Below are 20,247 nucleotides of genomic sequence, written 5' to 3'. Positions count from 1 at the left end.
GATGCTCAGCTGCCTTTCCAACCACAGAGCCGCGTTCTATATTTGGCGCGCTCTTTAGACGTTCAGTAGAACAGACTGAATTTAATGCCGGATGACAGTGCCAGACTGTCTTCAGTTAGACTCAAGCAAAAGCCTTAAGAAGCCACTTCCCCCACACCCTGCCATCTTTGTCACCTGCGATTCGTGGTGCGCTTTAAGCCCAGCACCTGCAGGGAGGGACGTCAGCCCAGCCAGTTGGCCTGTCAGCAGGGCCTGGGTCTCCCTGGGGCCCAAGTCCACGCTGCACCGTGCACCTCAGCGCCAGGTGCCTGTCCTGCTCTGGGTGACTGGGTGTGTGACAAGCAGGCGGAGCCACTCCCCGACACCAGCCCTTTTAGCCCAAGAAACTGACACCTGCTCTTGTCTGTCCTGAGTCCCACTCATCCCAGTCCAGCAGTTTTAAAAGCCCTTCACTCAAGGGCCTTGTAAGGGCCTTTTTTTTTTTTTTTTTCACAGAGACAGAGAGACAGCCAGAGAGAGGGATAGACAGGGACAGACAGACAGGAATGGAGAGATGAGAAGCATCAATCATTAGTTTTTCGTTGCGCGTTGCAACACCTTAGTTGTTCATTGATTGCTTTCTCATATGTGCCGTGACCACGGGCCTTCAGCAGACCAAGTAACCCCTTGATCGAGCCAGCGACCTTGGGCTCAAGCTGGTGAGCTTTGATCAAATCAGATGAGCCTGAGCTCAAGCTGGTGGACCTTGGGGTCTCGAACCTGGGTCTTCCGCATCCCAGTCCGACCCTCTACCCACTGCACCACCGCCTGGTCAGGCGTGGGGTCTTTTTTATAACCTCCCTTGCTCCTAAGACTCAAAGTATTTATTTAAGACCCCTATGTCCCCAGTAGTGAGACTATAATAAACAATATCCAGTCCCTGTTCTTATGGAACCCACATTCTAGATTGGGAGACAGACAGTGCAAGTGAGGTTCGTGTAGGTGCTGAGGAGGGAGAGAATTTCTGTCTGAACAGGAACTTTGGGCCTGAAGGAAAATCCCCCAGCTGGGAAGTCGAAGGGGCAGACATTCAGATATAAAAGCGCCCACGAGCAAAGGCTTGGCAGCACTGAAACGCAGGGGTGACTTCCTGCCCCCGTGTGGCGGCCGCCCTAGGGCACCCCGGGTGGGTCTCAGCGGGGCCCCAGACTCTGCTTGTCTTTGTCTGTGGGGCAGTGTTCCTAGCTCCTTAAGAGTACTTCAGGATCTTGGCCACTTCCTGAATTTACCTGCCTCTGTTTTCCCTGCCCTGGGACATTTATTTCTGGTTCATCATCAGAATTCACATATTTAAATTACAGTGGAATATACAATATGCCATAATATGGAGCAGAATGATTAGAAATGTAGATTTTGCAGTCATGTGGCTTTCTTACTTGGCAGCTTTATAGCATAGGGGAAGTTATCTGATTTTCTTTTCCTCAGTTTCCAAATTCAAAAAATAAAGATACTGATAAATCCAATATCACAGGATTATGCAAGGATTAAGTACAATATTGTAATTATGGATATTAGCACACCCTTGCTTAATAAATGTTAGCTATTGGCCCTGGCCTATTGGCTCAGTGGTAGAGTGTCGGCCCGGTGTGTGGATGTCCTGGGTTTGATCAGGGCAAACAGGAGAAGCGCTCATCTGCTTCTCCACCCCTACCCCTCTCATTTCTCTCTCTCTCTCTCTCTCTCTCTCTCACTCTCTCACTCTTTCTCTCTTTATCTCTCTTTCCCTCCTGTAGCCATGGCTTGAATGGAGCGAGTTGGCCCCATGCACTGAGGATGGCTCCATGGCCTCCGCCTCAGGCATTAAGAAGAGCTTGGTTGCTGAGCAATGGAGCAATGCCCCAGATAGGCAGAGCATCGCCCCCTGGTAGGCTTGCCAGGTGGATCCGATTGGGGTGCATACTGCCACCTCCCTTCCTCATACTCAATAAAAATTAAAATTAAAATAAATGTTAGCTATTGTAACGACTTGTTAATCTGTTCAAGATATTTATATCCACAATGTACTATTAAGTAGTGAGCAAGACAGCAAAGGTTCCTGCTTTCATGGAGCTAGAAAGTATGCTCAAATCATTTCAAATGATAATTGGTCCCATTGTTGTGTTTATACGTTGTTTCAATCAGACCTCACTGGATAGTATTTCCTGAGGCACTATTCTCCTGCGCTTTAATTGACAGTCTTTATAGGATATCTAGTATCTAGCATCTCTGGCTCCCAGCCATTAGATGGCAGAGATACCCTCCCATCACTGTGACAACCAGAAGTGCTCCCAAAGTTCCACAGCCTCAGAGGGAGCAGTACCTCCCCTACTGAGAACACTGGCTGGGCGTTGGCTCTTGGGTTTCAGCCCCTTGACTTTAGGACTGTGACAGACAGGTCAGTCGGGAGGGGCAGGATTTGAATGTCAGGCCGAGAAAAGGAGTTGGCTGAAAGGCCTTGTTCCTCAGTCAGGGGCAGCCTTCACTTCCCACAGTACTTTAAGTCTGGCTGTTGTTAAGACTTCTACATTCTGGGAGAAGATAAAATAAGGGAAAAAATGATATTTTGTACTAATAAAGACAAACTTTTTTTGGCTTTATTTACCTTAAGAGCCAGCAACTACCCTATCTAATGCCTTGTCCTCCACATTGGCTCATTGGTAGGAATGTCTTCTGTTTCAAGTTCAGATGAAATTGGGTCCTAACACGAATCCTTGAAACATTATTGAAATTTAATTCTCCTTTTCCTCTAAACTGCAGGCATGATCTCATTCCACTTTTTCTTCCGTTTTGTGAAGAAGGCCTAACACCGAGTCCCTCTTGGCATCTGTGTTCTGCACAATCCACTGTGTATTGAGCAGGTGCGAGTGATGATCTAGTATTAGTGCTCTGCTTGTTACCTTCTGCTTAGGAGTACTAACGAACTGGAAGAACTTTCCAGAAGATTTTTAGCCTTAACTTTTCATTGAACAAGGATAACGTACACATACCCGCTTTCACAGATATGACTGTGCTGCGATCCATTTTTAAATAGTCATTTGGCCCAAAGATAGTTGGGCACACTTCAGATGTTCAAATGCATGCCAGTTTATGATATTTCCAAGAACACAAATCTGTTTGCAATCTTATTCCAGGACCAAGAATATTCATTTGCCAATCGGATATATACATCCTGGGCCCAGGATGGCAGGGTAGGCATTGTGAGAAGGTCGAATGTCAACCAGACAGGTTAAACTTTCATGAAGTCTAGTGTCCAGTAGAGATGATCAAACCTCACTGTTTTGTCACAAGTAAGTGGTTACCTTTTAGAAAGGTAAAATAAAACAGTGATATTTCTAGGGATGAAATCGTATTTTCTCCAAAGAAGACGTCCTGGAGGAAATGGAATTTTTAACTTCATGACCTTTAAGTTATTTTAACATTTTAACAGGTGAGGCACTTTACATTTTAAGGAGCAGGTTTCTGAGCTGAAAAGTAAATGTGAGCAGAGAAGTTTTTTTGTTTTTTTGTTTTTTGTATTTTTCTGAAGTTGGAAATGGGGAGGCAGTCAGACACTCCTGCATGCGCCCGACCGGGATCCACCCGGCACGCCCACCAGGGGGCGATGCTCTACCCATCTGGGGCGTTGCTCTGTTGCAACCAGGGCCATTCTAGCACCTGAGGTAGAGGCCATGGTGCCATCCTCAGTGCCCAGGCCAACTTTTGCTCCAATGGAGCCTTGGCTGCGGGAGAGGAAGAGAGAGACAGAGAGGAAGGAGAGGGGGAGGGATGAAGAAGCAGATGGGCACTTCTCCTGTGTGCCCTGACCGGGAATCAAACCCAGGACTCCTGCACATCAGGCCGACGCTCTACCACTGAGCCAACTGGCCAGAGCCTGAGCAGAGAAGTTTTGTACGCAGCTTCCCATCACTTAACATGTGTTCCCCATTTATGGTCTGTGTGTGATTAAGTGGCTTTTAATAATTGTTGTGAATAAATCTCACCTGACATTACTGTTTTTCTGAACAGTTTCTCTAGTTTAAGTGCTGAATTACAGTTTTGCTTTTTTCCCCACCAAAGTATTCCCTTTTACAATCCCAGATTCTACAGGACCGCCGCCATATTTTAAAACTCTGCATTGCACCTGTGACTGCATTCACAGGGATGTGCAGTCACATATAAGGCAGATCTGTCCGGATTGTTCTATACGGAGTTCTGTGCTAAAGCGGGAAAGTAAGTGTTCCTGTTACCAGATGTTTCTCACCTATTGAATTTGAAGACGACATGGAAACCAAGCCAGAGCTCCCGGGACTCCCTGTGTCTCCTGTGCCCTTTCCATTAGATCGTCTGTTTTCTGAGACTTGAGTCTAATTGCTTCCGGGCCCTGGTGCTGGTCCAGACTTACCTTCCGTCTCCCAGCCCTCCGGCTTCTGTCGGTACCGCTGGCCTCTAGGCTGGGGATCTGACGAAGAGCAAGTTTTTCGATGTGAAATCTTGGCCGAAAGGACATGTTTGTCTCTTGAAGAGATATCTGCACCTCTGTGTTCACTGCAGCGTTATTCATAATAGCCAAGACATGAGAACCGCTGAAGTGTCCATTAATGGATGAATGATAAAGACCATGCGACAGTCACACACTTGCACACAGAGTACTATTATTATTCAGCCATAAAAAGAAGGAAATCCTGCCTTTTGTGATATCACGGATGAGTGTTGAGGACATTATGCTAAGTGAAATAAATCAGATAGAAAAAGACAAATACTGTATGTTCTCACTTGTATGCAGAATCTAGAAGAGCCAAACTACTAGAAAGAGAGAATAGAATGGTAGCTGTCAGGCAGGGGTCAGGGGCAGAGGTGGCGGAGATGTTGGTCACTCCCAGCTGTAAGATGCAAAGTTCTAAGCGTCTGATGCACAGCATGGTGGCTGTCGTTTACAGTTCAGTATTTCATATTTGAAAGTTGTTAAGAAAAGTAGATCTTGAATGTTATCACTACCAACAGGGAAAGGAGGTGTAGTTAAGTCATCAGTCACACTGTATGCCTTGAACTTATCTATATGCATTACATGATAATAATATCTGAATAACAGGTATGTTTGTCAAAACTTAAATTACTCTGTGTTTGAAATGTTTTCTCTCTGAGCTGATGTAAGTTACTGAGGGTATAAGTATATAAATTCATTGAGTTGTACTCTTTAAGATTTGTGTATTTTGTGTATATTATATCCCAATAAAAATGTAACAATAATCACCAAAAATTTCATTATTTTAGCCACTGAAGTATTGCCAAGTTTGGTCTATTTTGGGGTGATTTTTCAATGATTTATGTGTTGTCAAGCATTTAAAAATAAACCTTCAGAATTTTAGTATTTTTCTTTTACATTCCTTTTTAAAATTCTTCTTCAGTTTGTTGAAATAACCTAAATAGGCAACAGTGGAAGATTAATTGTAACACCGTACATCTTCAAAATTGCAAAACAGCTTGGTAGAGCAATAATTGGCCAACAACAAAATAAAAGTTTTTAAAACAAAAGAAAGGGGGAAGGGAACAAAATTTCTTGAAAAGATGATGAAAATACTTGTTGCAAAAGCACCTTTTTAATGCTTCAGAAGTTTCAATATTTATTTATTTATTTTTTTAAATTTTTTATTTATTCATTTTAGAGAGGAGAGAGCGATAGAGAGAGAGAGAGAGAGAGAGAGAAGGGGGGGAGGAGCTGGAAGCATCAACTCCCATATGTGCCTTGACCAGGCAAGCCCAGGGTTTTGAACCGGCGACCTCAGCATTTCCAGGTCGACGCTTTATCCACTGCGCCACCACAGGTCAGGCCCAGAAGTTTCAATATTTAAATACCTAAGATTTGAAGGTATTAGCCTGCAATTAATCATTGTTTCGACCACGTTGTCATGCTTACCAACTTGCTTCCAGCCTCATACTTTTCAGCCAGTTCTCAAGCCAGCCTTCCCACATTCCTACCTCATTCCCGCTCCCATCCTCATGTCTGTAGCTTCTGGTTAAAATTTGGACTGAGGTCTAGCAGTGAGTAAATGGTAGCTGTGTGTTAATGTCAAAGGGAACAAGAATAGAACTTACCCTGGCCGGTGGCTTGGTTGGAGTGTTGTCCTTACACACCAAGGTCACGGGTTTGACCCTGGTTGGGGCACATGCCGGAGTCAACCAGGGAGCAGCTACTCAGTGCTTGTCTCTTCCTCTCTCTCTCTCTCTCTCTCTCTCTCTCTCTCTCTCTCTCAAATCAATTACAAAATTTCCAAAACAGTAGAACTTAACAGTGACATCTTTACCCTTAGCTGTGGTTGCCGAGGCTGAAGCCCCAGAAGAAAGAGAAATATTCCCTTCTAAGAGAGAGCATTTTGGGAGGAAAAAAAAAATCAAACTTAATGCCATCAAATTATAGCATCAAGTCGATAAAAGCCAGGAATGGTATAAACATTCACTTTGAATTTCTTCTCTCCGACAAACCCAGCCAAGGCTCACCAGCTTGGACAGACGTACTGATAGCATTAGTGCTTCCTAATGTCATTATTATTTTTAAATACAGCTATTTCGCATGAACTCTCTCGTTGGAACAGGACAGCTGGGAGGTGGTGGAAGGGCTGAGAGGAGAGATGAATTACACCCAGGAGCCCCCGATTCAGAAAGGATTTTTGCTGAAAAAGCGGAAATGGCCACTGAAAGGCTGGCACAAGGTGAGACGCTGGCCCTGGCCTCCCCGTTCGCACCCAGACCACGGCGCTCGGTCCTCCCGCACTGAGTCAGTTGAACGTTGAAAATCACACAAGGGTAGAACGGGCGTTTAAATGGAATGTATTCCTGAATTATACTTTCTTTCCCACAGAGATTCTTCTATCTGGACAAAGGAATCTTGAAATATGCCAAGAGCCAAACCGATGTAAGTCTCTGCATTGATTTAAGAATTCTGGGCCCTGGCCAGTTGGCTCAGTGGTAGAGCATCGGCCTGGTGTGCAGGGGTCCCGGGTTCGATTCCCGGCCAGGGCACACAGGAGAAGTGCCCATCTGCTTCTCCACCCCCCACCCCCTCCTTCCTCTCTGTCTCTCTCTTCCCCTCCCGCAGCCAAGGCTCCATTGGAGCAAAGATGGCCCGGGCGCTGGGGATGGCTCCTTGGCCTCTGCCCCAGGCGCTAGAGTGGCTCTGGTTGGGACAGAGTGACGCCCCGGAGGGGCAGAGCATCACCCCCTGGTGGGCAGAGCATCGCCCCTGGTGGGTGTGCCGGGTGGATCCCGATCGGGCACATGCGGGAGTCTGTCTGACTATCTCTCCCCGTTTCCAGCTTCGGAAAAATACAAAAAAAAAAAAAAAGAATTCTGAAGGGCTGTTTATCATCAGCTCATGGGTGAGATTGTGCACATGTGGTGGGTTCTGTTTCTCTGAACGGGGGGACCACAGAGGGGTAGTAATTCCCTCACATGGAACAGAAGTGGCTGCTCCCCACCATCCCAGCTCTGGGTTCTAGGTGGGCCCAGTTCACCCATTGAGCGGAGGTGGGGATCCTCTCAACACCCTGCTGTGTGTCCAAGGGTCTCTTCTGGCCATAGGGTCATGTTGAGGGGCCCTCCATGTGGGAGAAAACAGTTTTGCAGTGAGGTAACAGGAACAACACACGGGACAAGTGTCAGTGTCACTCACTCTGTTGCAGTGACCGAGGGGTTTGGTGGAGAGCCCTTGGTGAAAGCGACCTCAGGTTCCCTGTGTGTTAACACTGCGCAGACGCCCGGCCATGAGGGCTTGGAGTGACTGTTGGTTCCACCCTCGTAGGGGCCCTTCTCTCCACCAGCACTTCTCCCATCCTCCCATCCCTCCCCTCTCACACCTGCTCGACCGTGTCCGGGGTGACATTGGGCCTACAGTGGCCTGTCATAGCTCTCTGCCCCTGCTCCTCCCCTCAACTCACTCCCCCAGGGCTATAGACACTGGGAACCAAGTCTCTGGAGGCGAGGCCGGTAAGGGTGCATCTGCTGCTGGTGCTCAGCCCCCAGGGCTCACCCGGTGTCCTCACTCACCGGCTGCGTAAGCCGCTTGTCGCACAACCACTCGCAGATTAAATAAGGCAACGCAGGTGCGGCACTCGGCACCCTGTACTGGCTCACAGGAAGGGCGTGGTGAGCCGTAGTTCTTACTGGTCGTGGACAGTGGGCGAGGGTGGAGGGAAGGTGTGACAGGGATGTTACTGCCACTTGCACGCACGTTCTCAAGTGGCCTGCTCGTGCCTCCGCAGATCGAGAGAGAGAAGCTGCACGGCTGCATCGATGTCGGGCTCTCGGTGATGTCTGTGAAGAAGTCCTCAAAGTGCATAGATCTGGACACTGAGGAGCACATTTACCATCTGAAGGTGAGGCCGCCTCCCAGGCGCTGTCTCCCGGGCAGCTCCCTCACGAGCCGGCGGTACTATTGGCGATGCCTTTTCAATACTTCCAAACGTCCAGCCAACGTGTAGAAAACCTTCCTTACGCAAGTGGGGCCTATTGTGAGGGACCGTCACGCTGCTGAAGGGTTAGCACCTTGTCCCCTCGTTCCCCAAATGCTCCCCTGGCCATAACTGTGACAATACAAAAACATCTTCACGGTTCCAAATACAACCTCCACCCCGGACAGCACCATCTTCAGTCAAGAACCATTTACCATAGGTTGAGATATGTTCCTTGAAATACAGTATTTAATATTCAGTCAGTCTTACAGCTTTGGCTAATTTTATATGGATTCCATTAAAATGCTCATATTGTATTGAATGTCAGGAATTTTTCCCCTGAAGTGTGGGCCTTCAAATAGTACCTCTCATAGCTGCTTAACTACCTTCTCTACCCTCTCTTCTGCAGGTGGTAGGATGGTTAAAAGCATGAAACAAGAGCTTTGGAGATTCATATCTGGTTCAACTCATTTTGTTGTTGTTGTGAGGGAGACAGAGACAGCGAAAGAAAGACAGGAAGGGAGAGAGATGAGAAGCATCAACTCGTAGTGGTGTCACTTCAGTTGTTCATTGATTGCTTCTCATACGTGCCTTGACCAGAGACTTCCAACTGAGGCAATGACCCCTGCTCAAGCCAGCAACCTTGGGCTTCAAGCCAGTGACCTTTAGGTTCAAGCCAGCAAACCAGCAACCTTTGGGCTCAAGCCAAATGCACCTGCTCTCAAGCCAGTGACCTCGGGGTTTTGAACCTGGGACCACAGCGTCCCAGGTCAATGCTCTGTCCACCATACCACCACTAGTCAGGCTGGTTTAACTCTTGACCTGGATACTTACCAGCTGTTGGCCTTTGGCACATTACTTAATCTCTGAAAGTCTCAGTGTTCTCACCCCCGAAAATGGGAATTATAGTGTTCATATTGTAAAGCTGCATGTAGAAAACTTGACATAATGCCTGGCCCACAGTAATCTCAATAAGTTTAGTTATTGTATATAATTATTAGGTGGCACCGGAATGTTAAAAATTAATTGAAGCCTGATCAGGCGGTGGTGCAGTGGATAGAGTGTTGGACTGGGATGTGGAAGGACCCAGGTTCGAGACCCCGAGGTCGCCAGCTTGAGCGCGGGCTCATCTGGTGTGAGCAAAAAGCTCACCAGCTTGGATCCAAGGTCGCGAGCAAGGGGTTACTCGGGCTGCTGAAGGCCCATGGTCAAGGCACATATGAGAAAGCAATCAATGAATAACTAAGGTGTTGCAATGAAAAACTGATGATTGATGCTTCTCATCTCTTTCCATTCCTGTCTGTCGTTCCATATCTATCCCTCTCTCTGACTCTCCCTCTGTCTCTGAAATTAATTAATTGAAAAAAATGTTAAAACTCTTTTCTTACTTGGGCACGTTCTTTGGGCTATTGGCTAAGGGGGGGAGGGTTGGGAGAATAAAAGCCTAAGATTCTTAGCTTCGTGTCTTAGCTAGTGTGTGTGGTGCTTCGGCAAATACACACGTTAACACATCCATGTGATTGATTAACTGCACACGACAGTCGAGTCCATGCTGTTTCCTAGTCTCCGCCCCGGTATCCCTGGGTGTAGTTAGTCGTGTAAAGCAGGGTTTCTTACCCTCAACACTAGTTAGTTACTTGGTGGGCTGGAGAATTCTTTGCTGTGAGGGCCCGTCCTGTGCGTTGTAGGGTGTTGAGTGGCATCCCTGGCCTCCACCCACTAGATGTCAGTAACAACTCCCTTCCAGTGTCATGACAACCAAAAAATGTCTCCAGACATCACTAGACGTTCCCTGGAGGTTGGGGGTAAATCACTGCTGGTTGAGAACAACTAGTGTGAAGTAAAGGAAGGAGAGACATATAATCTTAACAAAAAAAATTTTTTTTAAAGAATATTTTTCCTGCCGCCATTTAGATGGCTAATCCTCTTTATAAAATTTAGATTATTTCTCCATTTATTTCCAATGACTCTTAGATCTGTGTTTTGACATGGTCAGGAAATTATAGGCTCTTATTCATCTACTATTTTAGTTAACCAAATAAGAGTGATTTAAAATTTTTTTTTTAATTTTTTATTATTAAGTGAGAGACGGGGAGACAGACAGACTCCCGCATGCCCACCCCCACCGGGATCCACCTGGCAAGCCCTCTACTGGGCAATGTTCTGTCCATCTAGGGCCATTGTTATGTTGTTCGGCAACCAAGCTATTTTAGCACCTGAGGCAAGGCCATGGAGCCATCCTCAGCGTCCGGGGTCACCTTACTTGAACCATTCGAGCCATGGCTGCAGGTGAGGGTGGGGATAGAGAGAGAAAGAGAAGGGGGAAGGGGAGAGGTGGAGAAGCAGATGGTTGCTTTTCCTGTGCGCCCTGACTGGGAATCAAACCTGGAACTTCCACATGCTGGGCCAGTGCTCTGCCACTGAGCCAACTGGCCAAGGCCAAAGAGTGATTATTAATTCCTAACTTTTAAAGAGCTAGAATGCCTTAAAATATATTAAATGCTAATATCACGATCAACACAGCTTAATACTTCTCCGCATTGAGTCCCTGTAAGTTCTGCTTGTGTTTCTGGTTCATCCTTCTGAGCATCAGCTGTGACTGTCGGGGTAGGTATGTGTAGTTATCCGAAGGTCTTAGTTAATAGCCTCAGAGACAGGCAGTTTTTGTTTTGTTTTGTTTTGTTTTTTTGTGGCAGAGACAGAGAGAGTCAGAGAGAGGGACAGATAGGGACAGACAGACAGGAAGAGAGAGAGATGAGAAGCATCAATTCTTCATTGTGGTTCCTTAGTTGTTCATTGATTGATTTCTCATATGTGCCTTGACCAGGGGGCTACAGCAGACTGAGTGACCCCTTGCTCGAGCCAGCGACCTTGGGCTCAAGCTGGTGAGCCCCGCTCAAACCAGATGAACCTGCACTCAAGCTGGTGACCTTGGGGTCTCGAACCTGGGTCCTCCACATCCCAGTCTGACACTCTATTCACTGCACTACCACCTGGTCAGGCGGTAGGCAGTTTTTAAATGTGAATCATCCAGTCCCATTCTCTTATTTTATAGATGAAGGATCTGGTAACAGAGCTAACTGTCTGTCCACCCACAGTCCTAGAACCACTGGAGGGATTAAAACAGAGCCCTGGTCCATTATTTAATAAAGTGCTTTTATTCTTCTACTCTGTTTAACCAACACAAAATGAGTCAAGATGAACACCTTGGGCACTGACTTTTAAGGGTCTCTGAGAGTAGATCAGTGCAAAGGATGTTATAAGATTCTGGTAAAATTTCTGTTAACCACATCTGGGAAATGAAATCTGTTTCAGGAGCATAACTTTGAGAAGATAGAGAGATGAGTCTGTTTGTATCGCTTCTTCCTGTACATAGCGCATTCAATAGCCTCTGGAGAGGTTTTAAGTCCTGTGAATACTTCTGATTAGCACAGCAAACATAGAGCCAACCTACCATTTCCTACATGGAGATGCTGCTGACATTTATTTCCACATCCTTGCTCCCAGCAGTGGCGCTTGTAAAGATTTTACCAGGATTGATCTGAATTTTTCTTCTTAGACATTAACCTACCATGCAGCCTATCGGGGTATTATAAATTGCCACTTCATGAATCTCTGTGTTCTAATATATAGGTATCTATCATTTTTCATTTTGCAATTATTAATATACCCTCACACACACACAAAAGCATTGGCTATTAAGAAATGTCATCAACCAAATAAATGCATAAATAAGTGGAACAACAAATCAATGTTTCTCTCTCTCTCTCAAATGAATCAATAATTGAAAACATATCTGTAGTGCCTAGGTGTCCGCTATAGTCTTTGTAGTATTTTTATGAAGAAATATTTTATAATAAATGTTACTGTTTACAAACATTATTATCCGTGGAAATTAGACATTGATAGAGACTCATTTATGGAGAGAATGGCTAAATGTTTGTGTGTGTTTGAAAAATCCTGGAAATCAACGATAATACTTGATCAGATATTTTCTATTTCTGAAAGCAGGCGAAATATTCTTTTAAATAACCTTCACATTTATTAACCTGTGTTCCTCAGCAAGGTACTTATTTACTGCAGTTCAGAGAAGATCAGTCTGGAAAGTCTGAATTATAAAAGAGTTTAAAAAGACGTAGGATGCTAATATTTTCAGCCAGGACAAGAGGACTTGGAAAGTCTTCGAGATAAACATAAATGTCAGTTCTATTTGTTGTTTAATGTGACTGACGCTGTTTTGCTTTCTCCCTAATAGCATAACAGTTGGATCATTTCATAGAAAGCCTAACTAAATAGTTTGTGAAGACCATTTTTACTTTCCATTTCCTCCTCAAACTTGTCCCCATAAGTCACATAAAATGTAAACTAAGTCAATAAGCAGGTACTTGTACATTTCTACATGTGCCCATGTGAAGAGAGAAGGTGTCAGGAGAGAAGGTGAAAAGAGACTTGTTCCTTTCAGTAACTGATGCTCGTGTTTCCTTCTTTCAACTTAACACAACTTAGGTAAAGTCAGAAGACGTCTTTGATGAGTGGGTATCCAGACTCCGCCACCACAGAATGTACCGTCAGAATGAAATTGCCATGTTTCCACATGAAGTTAGTCACTTTTTCCCGGGATCTACTGTCCCAGACTCCGCACCTGGGGTCTTGGACCCCATCTCAAGTAGAAAGGTAATAGTTTGCCAATAAGGAATCTACAATATAGGGATGGCTTTTGAGGGGTCCCACCTCGGCGGGGGGCTGTGTCTGAGAAGGAAGGGTTTGAGGGGGAAGCAGGCGAGCTGGAGCAGGTGTGTCGTGAGTCCATGCCCATCAGTCAGGACCAGGGCCAGAGGAGCATTCGTTGTCCCTGGGACAGTGACTGAACAGTGGCGTGTGAAGAGGCAGTTAATAGCCCCCAAGGCTTTGGCTTTCTCTTGACCAGTTGACTTTGGTTTTCTTGTCTGGCTGTAAAATGCAGTAGGTACATTTAGAGCTGTACAGGATTGCAAAATCTCCCAACATTTATGTCATTATTTTGATCGGATTATCCTTTTGCAGAAGAAGTTGAGGGCTGTAGTCCAAAGTCTCCTAGTATGGTACGGCCAAGCCGGAGTGACAGCCAGAGCTACATTCTTCAGGGGAGGGCTTTGCGGGAAGCTTCTTTCCCATGGCAGGCAGATGGCTTCCCTTAGAGCCCAGCCTATGTTGCCATCCTCTTATCCCAAAGTGTTCCCACTGGTCTCTGTTTTCATTTATAATGTCTTTTTCTCATCTCTGGAACAGCGTAGCAGTATATCGTTTCAAGCCGGAAGTAATTTATCGTTTTCTTGTGGGGGCGAGACACGTGTTCCGTTATGGTTACAGTCTTCAGAGGACATGGAGCAATGCTCAAAAGGTAGAGTGACTGGAAATCTCTGCTTTCTTTCGTGGCTCTTAGACTGTCCTGGTTTAGTACTGACACCTCAGGGGGACTTACCTCCCCCCACATCCCTGGTCTGTGTCCCTCTTAAGTTTGCACTCGTGATGAACAAAAGACACCTTCCTCGTAGAGTTTTATGTCTTCACCTGTGGGTGCATGCCGACAGCTTTTCTATTCCTGAAGGCCTTATTTCTTTATTTTTAAAAAAAAATTTTTTAATTTAATTAATTGTGTTTACATAGATTCTAGGGTCACCCTGAATGCATCCACCCTCCCCCCTATTCCCCTCAACATCTCCCTTGCCCTCCTCCTCATAGCGCCCTCCCCCCTTCCCTTCAGGTTTATCCCATCCTCTCATCCCCTTTCCCTCTGTCCTCTTTTCCTCTGGTCCCTTTGGTCCCTCCTCTGCCTCTGTTCCATTCCTCAGTTCTCATTATTCCTTGGATTCCTCAAATGAGTGAGGTCATATGATATTTTTCTTTCTCTGCCTGGCTTAAGGCCTTATTTCCACATGGCCTCATTCAGCCACAATCTCCAGGGGTGGGGTCTGCACAGCTCTATTTTTTAAGTGCCGAGCAGGATTCTGATGCACCTGCAAGACTGAGCACCACTGTTTTAGAGGTGAGTGGGTGAACAAATGGAGGACCCCCCTACACACACACACACACACACACACACACACACACACACACAGAATAGGTGTTCTCTACCCTGGCTGCACATTGGAATCACAAGGGAGCTTTCAAAATGCAAGAATATCCACGCACTGGCCCCTCTCCAGAAGTTTCTCTATAAAATGGTCTGGCATGGGGCCCTGGCATCACTAATTTTTTAAGTACCCCAAAGGAGTCTAACAAGGAGCCAGGATTGAGAACTCTTGCTACAGGAGGCTCACTGTTCTCCACTCCAGTTAGCTAAGAATCACCCAGGGAACCAAGTGACAAAGTGGGATTGTGGGTGTTTTGATTTCATTGTCTGGGGTGTGGGACTTGGACATACGTGATTTTAAACATTTCCCCAGTTGATTTTAAGATGTAGCCATGACTGAGAACCACTCTTAGAGAAAGATGCCAGGTAGTAGCCTTGAAAATGGCTTTTTCTTCTGTTGAGTGATACGGCCACACCTGGGCCCACATAGGTTTGCCCTCCCAGTAAATCTCACTAAAGAGCTCCGACAGTAACATTTGGGGACAGTAGTCCTTCAGGTATTGGTTGGAGCAGCAGCACTGGTCTGGCCTAGGAGCTTGTTAGAAAGGCAGATTCTCAGGCCTAACCCAGAGTGTCTGAGTCAGAAGGAGCCCAGCGATCTGTGGAGTGACAGGTTCTCCAGGTGATTCTGATGACAGCTGAGTCTGAGCCACTGTCTTGATGCATTTGGGCTTTGATTCCTTGGCGGAAACAGTTCCGACCTTCCAGTGAACAGCACATTGAAGGCTATTGTTGAGTTAGTGACCCAGGAGCTGGTCAGACAACACTCTTAGGTAACCGGCAGAGGATCATCAGGGTCCTCATGCAAGTCCATGATCAACCAAGTTATCTTCAGAGACTAATACAGCCTTCACTCATTTAACTGGTACCAGGTCCTTGCAAGCGGTGCCCTGTTATTGTAATATTCGAACTGATGATGATAATGATGATAATGATAGCCGATTTTGCGCTTACAATGTGCCAGCACTCTAAAGCATACTACCTGTATTAGCTCATTCAACTCACAGCTATCCTGTGAGCTAGGTGTAAGCTATTCCCCTTTTCCAGATGAGGAAACTGAGGCACAGAGCAGTTATCTAACTTGCCGAGGATTCACAGTTCATTAAGTGTATTCAGACGGCAGCAGCCTGGTTCTCCAGATCCACACCTTAAACCGTGACACCAGGCGACTGCCCCTCCTGTAAGAAAGCCAGTCAGATTTCCTCGCCTTACCGACGTACATCAAACATAGATAAAGGAGAAAAGTGGTCGGGGCTGGCCCCGCGAAGCCTGAATGCCGAGGGGAGTGCTCCTGAGCCCGCCCTTCCCCTCCTCCCGCAGACCTGGCCCACTGTCAGTCCTACCTGGTGGAAATGAGCCAGCTCCTCCAGAGCATGGACGTCCTGCACCGCACGTACTCGGCGCCGGCCATCAACGCCATCCAGGTCAGCCAGCTCCCTCTTCCGTGCGCGTGCTGACGCTCCTCTGCTTTCCTTTCTCCTCCCCGCCTTTCATCAGCAGTGGGATGTTGTCAGGTCCGGTGCTTCGACCAAGTTCAAGGGGATGGAGGTGGCCACTTTGCTGGGTGTTTTCCCCCTGTGGGTTTGGTGGACTTTACTGTCTGTGCTCTCTTTCCCTTTTTGAAACAAAGGGTGGAGCTTTTGAAAGTCCCAAAAAGGAGAAAAGATCACACAGGAGGTGGCGGCCCAGAGCTATTGGCAAAGATGCTAAAGGAACACTACAGGTAACCGTTGCTTCCCCAGCAGGCTGGTTCCTTCGTTGGCCCTCCCCTGCACTCCACGTGCCGGGGGCCACGTGAATTCAAGTAGGAGAATAGACAGGTGATATTCCGGTTATTCTCTCAGAACCCTTGGGCAGAGAGATGAATTCAATCACCTAGATTTTTCTGGACACTAGAATGGGCATGTAATGGATATTGGGTAAGGGAAAATGGTATGAGGTTGCAGAGGCTACGGCCATTTCTAGAACTTGGGTCTCTCACTCTGTAATGCTTCGCCTGCCTGCCCACCTCCCTGCTTGGGAAGGTGCCCTGATCCATCTCTGCTGCTGCTCAGTGGATTCTTCATCCCTTTGAGCCCTCTGGCTGGAGTTTCTGGGAACAGGACATTGTGCAAATGCTCTCTTCCCTCTTGCATCCAATTTCCCATCAGCGGTTCACTTTTTCACACTAGCTGTTGACTTTCCCAATGCACAGCTAAGCCAACTGCCAAGATTTGCTGCTTGGCCATTGCATGTTAAGTTGCAACATTGTTAAGGTCCAAATAAATCAGAATTATACATAAGTCATCTGCTACATACTTGTAGACTCTTTGATTCAAAGCACTGTATGGATTGAACTTAAATACTTCCCAAGTAAGGAGTGATTTGTGTATAGATGCATGAGAAATAATTTCACTTTCTAGAAGCACCAGGAGCAAATAAAAGAAAACATTCTTAAACCTATCCACTATTAACAACCTAGGCACTGGATACTTAGTCTGGGAGAAGGAATTGAGTATAAATTAGAAAGAGTCCAGTAGCTTTAGCTGTCTTCCTCCCCTTCCCCCCCCCCCCTGATTATTTTGAGAGAGAGAAGGTGGGGGGAGAGAGAAGCATCAACTCATTGTTTCACTTAGTTGTTCCATTTAGTTGTGTATTCATTGATTGCTTCTCATATGTGCCCTGATCAAGAGTTGAACCAATGACCTCTGGCATACTGGGCTGATACTAGCCACTGAACAACCCAGCCAGGGCCTAGCTATCATTTTTTTTTTCTGAAGTTGGAAACGGGGAGGCAGTCAGACAGACTCCCGCATGCACCCAACCAGGATCCACCTGGCATGCCCACCAGGGGGTGATGCTCTGCCCATCTGGGGCATTGCTCTGTTGCAACCAGGGCCATTCTAGCACCTGAGGCAGAGGCCATGGAGCCATCCTCAGCGCCCGGGCCAACTTTGCTCCAATGGAGCCTTGGCTGCAGGAGGGGAAGAGAGAGACAGAGAGGAAGGAGAGGGGGAGGGGTGGAGAAGCAGATGGGCGCTTCTCCTGTGTGCCCTGGCCGGGAATCGAACCTGGGACTCCTGCACGCCAGGCCAATGCTCTACCACTGAGCCAACCAGCCAGGGCCGATTTTTAACCTATAGCTTTAATGCTTCTCTCATTTCCAGAGAATACAGCAGTCCTGCCTCTACTACATTTTTTTTAATGTGATTCCAGTTTCCCACAGTCAACTGTGGTCCAATAATATTAAATGGAAAATTGCAGAAATAAAGAATTCATAAGTTTTAAATTGTGTGCCTATATGGTTCAATACTATCAGCGATTTCCAGCATCCACTGGGGGTCTTTTAACATATCCCCACAGATAAAGACAGACTACTGTATATGATTTCACACCCATTTTTATTTTTGCAAGAAGCCAGTACAACTTGTAGTAGGAAGTGCTTTCCTGAGTTTTGATTTACTTTTCTTTTAAGTCATCATTCAATAGAAAGACTTTTTTGATACATTGTCCTTTTCTTACTACTTTCCAATTTAGAAATGAGTAAATGTTTGAAGCAATTTGCATCTGAAAAGAAATATCTCCTTTTGGTATCACTTCAGGTCCCTAAACCTTTTTCTGGCCCACAAAGACTGCATTCTTCCAATCCTAATTTGTCAACACTAGATTTTGGAGAAGAGAAAAATTATTCCGATGGCTCTGAAACCTCATCTGAGTTTTCTAAAATGCAAGAAGATCTGTGTCATATCGCCCATAAAGGTAAATGTGTGTTCTTTCTCCCTAATGTGTTTGATGAAAATGTTAAGTGCGTGTCTGAATGTGGGCTGTCCTTGGAGAGGGGAATCTCAGTTTCCTATCTATTGCGGTTTTAAGCAACCCAATTTTTATGTTATTTAATTTATTTTATTTTATTTTATTTCATTTTCCTGGCAGTAGGGAGTGTATTAGCAAGAAATTTCTTTTTAACCCCCTTAGGGGAGATAGTGAGAATATTAGATATAATTTAAAAGCTGAGCAATGTATATTCTGCTGACAGGGGTGTAAATCGGTACTGTTATGGGGGGCAATAATATGACGTTATGTTTCAATGTTTTTAAAAAATCTGCCTATTTATTAACTCCACTTTAAAGAATTCATTTGTAGGAATTAACTTAAAGTTTATTCAAATAAAGATATTCATTGTAGTATTGTCTGTCATATCAAATATTAGAAATAGATGTTCAACATCATTAGCCATTATTAGGCAAATGTAGATTAAAACCATGATATTACCACACATCTATAAGAAGAGCTGACTTAAAGAAATATACAGAGGCCCTGGCTGGTAGCTCAGTTGATTAGAGAGTTGTCCTGATACACCAAGGTTGTGGGTTCATCCCCGGCCAGGGCACATACAAGAATCAACCAATGAATGCCTAAATAAGTGGAACAACAAATTGATGTTTCTGTCTCTCTCTCTCTCTCTCTCCTTTTCTTTCTCACTAAAATCAGCAGTTTGGCAGTTACATATAAAAATAAACACACCATGCAACCCAACATTCACATTCCTGGACATTTGTGGCAGAGAAAATATAAACGGAAGTCTGCATAAAAACCTGTACACAAATGTTCAAAGCAAGTTTATTTGTATTAGCCCCAAACTGGAATAACCCACATGTTCTTCAGTCGATGAATGGTTAAACAAACTGTGGTACATCCATACAATGGAATACTACTCAGCAATGCAAAGGAGCCAGCTGTGGTTATGCACAGCATGTCGAAGGGATCTCAAAGACATTATGCTGAGTGAAAATAGTCAGTCTCCAAAGGTTACATAGTGGATGGGTCCACTTAGGAGCACTTTTGAAGTGAAAGAATTATAGAGATGGAGAAGAGATTAGTGGTCGCCAAAGGTTACAGACAAAGAGGAGAGGGGAAGTGTATGGGTGACACTAAAGGGGTATCAAGAGAGATCCTGGTGGTGATGGAAAGTTCTGTGTCCTGTGTCTGGTGATGGTCCCACAAATCTACACAGATGATATCATTACATTGACCTCTATTTACACACATGTGCACGAATAAGAGCACAGAACACTGGTGAAACCTGAGTGAGAGCTGTTGATTATCCCAATGTCAGTTTTCTGGTTTTGACCTTGTATCATGGTTATGTAAGATATTCTGGATGTAGGGCACCCAGGACTTCTCTGTACTATTTCTGCAACTTCCTGGGAGTCTTTGATTTCAAAACAAAAAGTTTGGAAAGAATCAGAAATATCTAAATGCCCCACAAAAGAAGACTGGAGATTCTTTTAAAATGTAATATAATCATATGGTAAAATAGTCAATAGCCACATCATAATAATAGCTCCCTTATTTCAACTCAGAGCTGACTCTAAGGTCTTTGTTAAGCAGTTTACAAGCACTGTTTCATTTCATTCTAGCAACAACCTATAAAGTAGGTGTTAATATCATCTCCATTACATAGGTGGAAAACCTGAGGCTTAGAGAAGCCAGAGCACTTTCTGAAGGTCACATGGAAGAAAATAGCCAACCTGAGACTTGAATCCTAACTGGCCTGGCCCCAGAGTCTCTGCTCCCCACTGGTGTACCACTGCCCTTGCCGATGGCGGAGCTAGGGTTGTGTTCATAGAGATAGAAAGATGTCGGCCCTGGCTGGTTGGCTCAGTGGTAGAATGTTGGCCTGGAGTGCAGAAGTGCCGGGTTCGATTCCCGGCC

The 20,247-nt window shown here is 45.5% G+C and overlaps 1 protein-coding gene across 5 annotated transcripts in view; it reads left to right on the top strand.

Annotated features, from left to right (window-relative positions):
- Positions 1-20,247, top strand: part of OSBPL3 (oxysterol binding protein like 3) — a 190,140-nt gene that overhangs the window by 118,097 nt on the left and 51,796 nt on the right. For 3 of the 5 annotated variants that reach the window (XM_066240312.1, XM_066240314.1, XM_066240311.1), the window contains 8 exons: positions 6,588-6,704; positions 6,854-6,907; positions 8,253-8,366; positions 12,948-13,115; positions 13,710-13,821; positions 15,874-15,977; positions 16,184-16,276; positions 18,135-18,291. In XM_066240312.1, the coding sequence (XP_066096409.1) occupies positions 6,588-6,704; positions 6,854-6,907; positions 8,253-8,366; positions 12,948-13,115; positions 13,710-13,821; positions 15,874-15,977; positions 16,184-16,276; positions 18,135-18,291 (919 nt within the window). The remainder of the gene's footprint in view (positions 1-6,587; positions 6,705-6,853; positions 6,908-8,252; positions 8,367-12,947; positions 13,116-13,709; positions 13,822-15,873; positions 15,978-16,183; positions 16,277-18,134; positions 18,292-20,247) is intronic. The other 2 variants (XM_066240315.1, XM_066240313.1) reach the window with 1 other exon arrangement.

Source organism: Saccopteryx bilineata, chromosome 7, assembly GCF_036850765.1.
Source record: "Saccopteryx bilineata isolate mSacBil1 chromosome 7, mSacBil1_pri_phased_curated, whole genome shotgun sequence".
Classification (NCBI taxonomy): Eukaryota; Metazoa; Chordata; class Mammalia; order Chiroptera; family Emballonuridae; genus Saccopteryx; species Saccopteryx bilineata.
Note: the sequence above shows the minus strand (reverse complement) of the source record. Positions and strands in the feature narration are given on the sequence as shown.